The following is a 7,911-nucleotide window of genomic DNA, read 5'->3' as shown; positions in this document are numbered from 1 at the left end:
CAGTGGTAGTGGTCAGATGGTCACAGGAGGAGAGGCTGCCTAGAGCAGCAGTTTCAGAATCTCATCAGTCCCTGTCCCAGAGATTCTGATTTAATGGGTCTGTGGGAGTCTCCAAGAATCCACAATCTTTATTTTAATTCCTTTGAAAGATTCCCAAACTTGATCATTAAGAGAAGAACTTATAAGACAGCACTTCCAGCGTGGCCTGTTCAAGTAGGAAAGGTCGCAGTCTGCACTCCTATGGACACAGCTATGTGCTAGGGATGGTGGCATGGTCATCACAGAAGTGAAGGTTTTGAGAAGTCCTTGTGGAGGCAGCTGATGGGAAATGTGCACATGGTGAGAGGACACAGATGGTGGGACGTCAGGGTACTTGCTTGTGAGACTTTCCCCTTCCTGCTGAGAAAGCTGAGTGTGGACGTGGGGACAATGGGTGGTTGGCTTAACAGAGCTGGGGGAAGCAGAGAATAAGGGCAGGTCACCCAGGGCTAGAAAAAACCTGCTGGTACCTGAGTGCAGCAACCCCCACCCCTAGTTCTTTCAGATTTCTGCTGCTCAACCTATTCCCAACACAGCTGCTCTTGACTTTAAAATCGTCAGTCCCTACTGCCACCCATCCCTTTTCTCTCAGTCCGTGCTCTTCTCCTCTGTTAACTTAGAAACCAAGGGACATTCCTTTAGTCACTCTCTTGCTAGTAGCCCAGAGAAAATTAAATAACTAGTATGAGGTCAAACCACTAATAAATGGTGAGAGCAGTCTGGAGGGGTGTGTGTGTGTGTGTGTGTGTGTGTGTATGTGTGTGTGGCGTTGCTGTTGTTTACTACTTTATATGGCCCCTTTGGTTGGCATGGTAATGTCCCTCCCAGACACTGTTTAATGCAAGACTGGGTGCCCCAGCAGCTGGGAGTGCTGTTAGCAGACAGGCCTCAGCTCTCAGGCTGAGCCACAGAGACCAGCCTCACCCAAGCTTGTGCCCCGGCCTGGCAGGCCACATCCAATGACTGATCAGTGAGGGAGAATAAAGGCCTGGCCCTCTCGGCCCTTAGGACTGCTTGGGACTGCTCTGAAGGAACCTCTGTCTCCAGAGCATCCTGTGGGGTCAGCTGAGACTGTCCTTGGGCCTGCACTACAGCTCACCTTTTCCTCCACCCTTCCTGCTTCCTGCTCCTCTCTTCCACGGGCGTTGATCCCAAGGGTGCTCCTCAATAACATGCTCCACACTCAACTCTGAGTCTGTTTTCCAGGGAGCCCAAACTGAAACAGTCTCTCAAAGAAACAAGAGCCAGACTTTGCTGTTACAGAAGTCATTACTTCTCACCTTTCCCATAGACCCTCCCAAGTGTTTCAGAGAATGTCAGGCCCAGGTGAAACTGGGCACACCTGCCCCTGGTCACCACTTCTAGTCATTGGATTTCAGGTGCAGAGGCCTCACGAGGGAGGGTCTGATCCAGAGCTGAGTTAAGTCAAGTGCTCCCACACAGGGAGTGGGGATAGCCTACTGCTGCAGCTTTGCGGGCTCATTTGCTTCCCTGGTCATCCTTCTGAGATGAGTCTGGGCTTGGAAGTCCTAATCTTAAATCCCACTTTTCAATAACCTTCAGATGGGCAAATGATAGAAATTTTAAGGCTCATATCTGCTCCACCAGTGCACTGTGATCTCAGTGACTGAAAAATAAAAACATGACCTAGGCCAAAGCGAATGAATTTCAGTGCTTTTATTTCAGGCTTATTGTTTCCTTTATATTTTAGCAGTTAGTTTAAACAGTTAAAACATGTCAGGAAAAAAATCAAGTCAATCATCAGAAAACAAAATTTTGTTGTTTTTTTTTTCAATGTGATCAACTATTATAGGAATACTAACAAAAATGGGAAAACAATCAGTACTTATATATTTCAAATTTTGCAAGTTTCTCCACATTTTAATTGCTCTTTTAAATCTATATAATCACTATATAAAGTAACTAAGTAAATGATTCAGGATATATTTCTTTATAATGTTTAAAAATTTGTGGTTGTTGGTTTTCAATTTCTAGACATCTGAAGATTTCATCTGCGCTAACTACTCAATTAGAAAAATATGCAAAGAAATACTGTGGTGGAAATTTCAAAATACTTGACAGGGAAGGAAGTTAAGTTTCTGCATTAATAATGGAACATACTGCATTTAATGAGAGTACGAGTTGCCTCCTAGTGCAGCCGCGCACACCTCAGCCGGCAGCAGACGGACATGCGCATTATCGCCAGCGATCGCTCTGATCACTCTAAGTGCATAATCTGTGCTACATTAAATAACCTTATTTTGGGAACCGCTTTAAACATTTTGTAGACTCCAGTGCTTCTTAAAGTTTTCAGTTATTGATTCTCAAATCTTCTTTGTAGGTATAAGCCTCTCAGAAGGGCAAGCATAATCACGTTTCCTGCCCAGCTGGCCTTTTCCTTTGATAACCAGCCGTGTTCCTCCACCAGCCTGTCAATAAGCATTTAGTGAGAACCTGCTGTGGGGCGGGGGCCTCCGTAGGGGCCTAGAAGCAAACAAAAGGTTAGTTTTGCCTGGGGAAGCTTACAGTCAAGTTGCTGCTTCTCACGAGCATAAACCAGTGTGGGTTTGCTTAATTTTCTGGTGTGTCAACAGCAATGACAAAGATGTTTTTCTTAGGTGTACCAGTGGCTTTGACACTGCCCTTAAGCTGACAGGAAAAAAAAAACCAAACCCTCCTATTAACTAATAAAAAAACAATGACAAAGTGTATGTAGAATCCTGTAGTATAGCCCCCAGAGGTTGCATAAGTGCGGGTTGGATTTACAATATCAAGTACTGGACCGGTTCTTAATTATCCATATGTTCAGTTAAAATGTGCTGTGATTTTTCATGGTTTAAGAGTAAAATGTCAGGACATTTTTGTGGTTTCCTCTAACTAGTAAGACAGGAGGAGGTTCTTCGTGAGGATTTCCAGCCAAGCCATGTACAACCAGTCTGATATGGATCCTTTTCTGGCCACTGGGAGGCTCCTGACAGCAGGGGAGGAAAACAGAAAACAAAGGCGAGAGTTACTGCATGGAGTCAGTGAACACCTCCAGTCGTCTGAGCTGCTTAGTAAGCAGTGGCCTGAAACTTTCATACCCCTTCTCCCCAAGATGAAAGCACTTCAATTACTGTGAATACAGGTATTATCCTGATGTATTTCTCAGATAACACAAATACCTATAACCAGAGAATTAGGTTTAGGCATTGTAGAGACAAAACACAACTATAGATTTTCACTCCTCTTTAAATGAAAAATTGTATCAATCAATACTTCTCCCCCTTTTTTGGCAGAAAACAATTTTTCCCAGTAGTTTAAAGCTCTTATATTTGGAGAAACCTCAGAAACCAACTGTTTGAACCATTCAGTTCAGGAGGCCATTTCATGTCTTTGATGGACAGTCCTCTAGGCTGGACCCCGCTTGAAGACATATTATCTTCCCTGCTCGTTAGGCAGGGAATGTGTGTAGGAGTCAGTTCATAGACTATAAATGTGAAATAGTCGGAGATTTTCATATTTAGCTATCAATCTTTAGGCAAACAAACATTACCATTTTCAGGAGGTGCACCCCTAACATGTGTGGGGTGGAGGGTCTCCCCTTCGCCTCTCCGCAAACGGCAAGGAGCCTCGTGAACATGCTGTGGACTCCTCACCGCAGGAGCACCACCTACCGAAGGGGCCTGTGGGCCTCGCTGGCCGACTCGAAGCTCATTAGGCAGGGAATTCCAGGGCCAGGCTCCTGGAGCATCGTCTGGAAGGGGCCGCTGGGGCCGCTGGGGCTGCCGGGGCTGCGGGTGGGCACTGCCCTGCAGCAAAGTGCAAGTGGGGCCACTAGAGCCCGTGGGCCCCGGTTTTCTAGGTCTTAGCGTGACAAGCATTTTTTTTCATTGTCTAAAATCCCACATGTTCTGAAATTTTTAAGTGTCCACCTGAATAGGCATGAACTTTTAACTTGATTAACCCATTTACCTAAGATTTCTTTTAGGTAACATTCTTAGGTATCATGCTGGAACATTCTTAAATGTCTGCCGTGATACTTACAGGACTATGAGATTAGCAGCTCTCGAGTGCTCCTGTAAGAGCTCATTCAGCCGAACTTGGCGGTAACTCTGTGGACAACATTCAGATTTTGTTGAGGGCAGTTTTCCCAGAATTATGAATAAGAATTTTTCTTCTTACCTCAAATTATAGACAAGTAGAAAAACCTCACTCTTAAAAATATTACAGTGATTTCATTCAGGTTTGGAAACGAGTGTTTTAAAAACCCATGAGAAATTTTAGAAATATGAAGTATAGAACCAAGTCGTCACTGTGCTGTAGCGTCTCATTAAATCCCAGGCAGGATAAACCGAGCAAACTACACGGACAGGAGGAGAAAGAAGCTGACGACAACCAGTTCTGGGGACAAGGTTTGTGGCTGAAGAAAGCTGACCTGATCTTCATGCTAACTTGATATTCTAAGAATATAAATTATGTCCTCATCTACCTTTCTTTAAACTCTTTGCATGTTTTATCAGCAGAGGGTACTGGTTCAACTAAACAGGCACCAAAAGACTAACCGGGGAAAATAATTACACTTGACTATTTTGCAGTAATAAGAACAATAATATATATTATTATATTTTACTGGTTCAGAATGTGATTCCAGATATGTGATTTGTTCAATTATATGAAAAGGCTTTGTTAGAACTGGGCAGTTTGTTATGCAGTTTATGATTTTTAGTAATTTTCCCACTAACTTTGAAATGCTTTTACTACCTCTTGCTCTAATTTGTTCCAACTTCCGTTCCTAATGTAATTTATTTAAAAATTTTAAATTTTACAATATGTGTCAATAACCTGTGTTTTTTTAAAAAAGATTCTTGTGGTCCTTCTTGAACATCCAATTCAAGTCAAATGTCAGTCCTTCCGCTTTACTCTTCTGTCCCTGCCCTATTCACCCTCCTCCTCATCACAGCCTCCTTCAGTACGGGCCAGATCGGGGGTAACTCCCTTCTTGTGTTTTCCAGAAAAGCCCACCGTTTTACATCCATCCTACAACCTGTGCCTGCTCCTGCTTTTATCCTTACTATCCTCATTACCTATTTTCTCAGATCCCTATGCTAGTTTTCACAGCTATCTTTATTTGTTATTGCATCAGATGGTGAGGCAATCTATCTTTATCTACTTTGCATACATGCTGACTTGACTTAAATTATTTTAGACTGGTGAGTCTGTCTCCTGTTCTAGAAAATGAAACTTGAAAGGACTTTTTACAATATGTGTCAATAACCTATGATTTTTAACTGTTAAAAGGAATCAATTTCATACTAATAAATAAAAAGTTTTCTAAATCCTTCTATCTGGTAATATAATTGAAAAGCACTTGAAAATGCAGGAACCCTGGATCTTAAGTAATGAAATTCTGTAATAGAGATATTACTTCTTGATCTTTAAATCAACCACTGTTTCCTTTTTTCAGCTAGTTAGACAGCAAAGTAAAAATTAAGGAAGACAAGACTTTTACCTTTTCCTTGACTGCTTCCAGTTCGGCATCTGTAATTTTCCATGGAGTTTCTCTCTTTAATTTCTCAGCAGTTGTTACATCTTTGCAGCTTTCATGGAGCCGATATTGTTCTATCATCTCTTCAAAGACTTTCCAGCTGAAATTGGAATTATAAAGGAGGTCTCACAGTGGGAAACTAACTCATTATTTCACAGATACTTCTGGTCTGACTGGCTCCCCGGCTGCTGAATCAGAGCTGAATGTCATGAAAATCTTTTAAGAGTTATCCTTGCAAGGGATGTACTGTGAGTGAAACCATGACTACAGTACTGCCTCCTTATCCAAGGAAAGGCCTTAACATGCTTGAGGACTTGTTTAGATCCGCAATGTAAACACACAAACACAGAGATACTAGTTATCCTGTGAATATGTTTTCTATACAGTATAGTCAAAGACACAGTTGTAATGCAGACACTGTAGCCCAGAAATTAGGCTGAGTTTCCATCAGCCTAATTTACAGATTCCATGGCAGACATGCATGAATCAGTGCAGGAGATAAACTAGGTTCCTTGGGGGTTGGAGAGGGCTGTCCTTTCACCTTCAGTCCACATGACAATGCCCACTCATGGCAGGCAGGTGGTGTGGGCAGGTGGGAGAACAGCAAGGCTCCCACAGGTTCAGTGGCTACAGAGCAACTTGAATGTTTGCTGCTAATAATGCACCTTTGTCCTGCTGTTGTTGCCTGAGCTTTTCAAATGCTTGTTGTTAAGGTGCATGTTAGAAAAAAGAACAAAAATCAATAATGTCTAAAATTCTGAGGCATTTTAGAGTAATTAAGAAGAAATTATTTAGTAGAGAACTGGGAGCAGTAGTATGCCAGTGCTGTGGGACTTCTAAAAAATTGCTGAACAATCTCACGCTTGTCCTTCATAACAATCTCATAAGATATATCTCTTTTAAATGATAGCACAAAACAAAGCTTGTGATTGATGAGAGTAGTCGTCTTTGGTATGCTACTCTAATGATCTCGAATATAAATAATTTTCTTTGGTTTTATATAACGTAGCTTGTGTGTAATTTAGTAACTTTGGAATGAGTGATAATTACATTCAATGTGCTGGTAGGCTTTGTAAAATACGAAGCTGTGAGTTCAATGATCTCATCAGCTGGCATGATTTAGGATTTGCAGATCAAAGTGCACGGACTACTGATGAGTAGAAGGCCCCTACCCGTGTGCCTTTGTTAAGGGATTGGAAAGATACTTAATGCAGATTTCTGACATGAGAACTTACTTAGAACTGTGGACAATGACAGGGAAGGAATAAGACTAATATGCCCTATTGTTCTTTCAACCACACAGTACTTGTATTCACAGTTTGTTCCCACAGTGCCGTGCTTTCAGAAGCCTTGGGTGGAAATCAATGGGAAGGGGCTGGCCTAGGAGAGAAGAGCCTGGGTTCTCCCTCCAGCTCTCCCCTCCTCCTCTACAACATGGGTGACCCTGCCTATAACAGGGGTGACAATGGCTGCTCAGAGCTGGCATGAGGGTTGGCATGAGGGTCAGTACGATGATTTTGGTGACAGTGCTGTGAAAAGTGTGCAGTGCCTTGTAAAGGCAAGGAATTCATTTTACTGCAGAGCCCCAGGTTGAGGTTAGCCACTGAGAGGCTTTCTCTTTAAGCTCTCCACATGCTTATTTTGATCACGATAAGAGTTTTCTTTGTATCTTAATGGGCTTATTAGAAAGAGCAGTTCAAAAATAGTTTCCTAAGAAATAGAAGGTGAAATGGAGGTAGCTGGTTGTCCCCCAGCATTTGTACTACCTTCTCCATTGTGGTCTGGGTGGGAATGACTCCATCCGAAGCATCAGCCAATCTGCACAATTCTCTCCTTTCTGCCAGAGTGGCTGGGCAGGGTGGGCACATAACCCAGGTAAGCTTGATCAATAGGGACCTAGCATTCCACCTGACCATGGTGAGTGGTGCAGTGTCTTACAGCCTAAATGGTGCCCATGACCTGAATTCAATGACTGGGGAAGAGACAAACTTTCTCACTGAACATAAATTCACAAAACTGTAGTCCTGGTTGCTATGGACAGTTGTTTTTATCAGCAAAATCAATTTGAACTTACAATTTCATAATGAAAGGTAGAGTAGAGAGAATGAAAGAGAATTAGTCTTTGATTGCAAAATTAACTTTCTAGATCAAGCTTTGCCTGAAAACCAAAATACAAGGGGGGGACTCCCCCCAAAATGTAATTTATTAATAAAAATTGTGTATTTATTCTTACATGTATAAACTTTAGTCACTTTCAAAGTACTCTCCATTTCATGCAATACCCCTATTGAGATGTTTTTTCCACCATTCAAAACAGTTTCTGAACTCATCAATTTTGATGCCTT

At 42.2% G+C, this 7,911-nt stretch overlaps 1 protein-coding gene across 3 annotated transcripts in view; it reads right to left on the bottom strand.

Annotated features, from left to right (window-relative positions):
- Positions 1-1,703: 1,703 nt before the first annotated feature.
- The window catches only part of SLC12A1 (solute carrier family 12 member 1), an 81,853-nt gene continuing 75,645 nt past the window's right edge, over positions 1,704-7,911 (bottom strand). For all 3 annotated transcript variants that reach the window (XM_036033212.1, XM_028507438.2, XM_028507439.2), the window contains exons 24-26: positions 5,531-5,666; positions 4,066-4,133; positions 1,704-3,010 (exon numbers count right to left, since the gene is read on the bottom strand). In XM_036033212.1, coding sequence (XP_035889105.1) covers positions 2,917-3,010; positions 4,066-4,133; positions 5,531-5,666 — 298 coding nt within the window. In that variant the 3' untranslated portion in view covers positions 1,704-2,916. The remainder of the gene's footprint in view (positions 3,011-4,065; positions 4,134-5,530; positions 5,667-7,911) is intronic.

The sequence above is a fragment of the Phyllostomus discolor genome, chromosome 1 (assembly GCF_004126475.2).
Source record: "Phyllostomus discolor isolate MPI-MPIP mPhyDis1 chromosome 1, mPhyDis1.pri.v3, whole genome shotgun sequence".
In the NCBI taxonomy this organism is placed as follows: domain Eukaryota; kingdom Metazoa; phylum Chordata; class Mammalia; order Chiroptera; family Phyllostomidae; genus Phyllostomus; species Phyllostomus discolor.
This window is presented reverse-complemented; position numbering and strand designations above follow the sequence as displayed.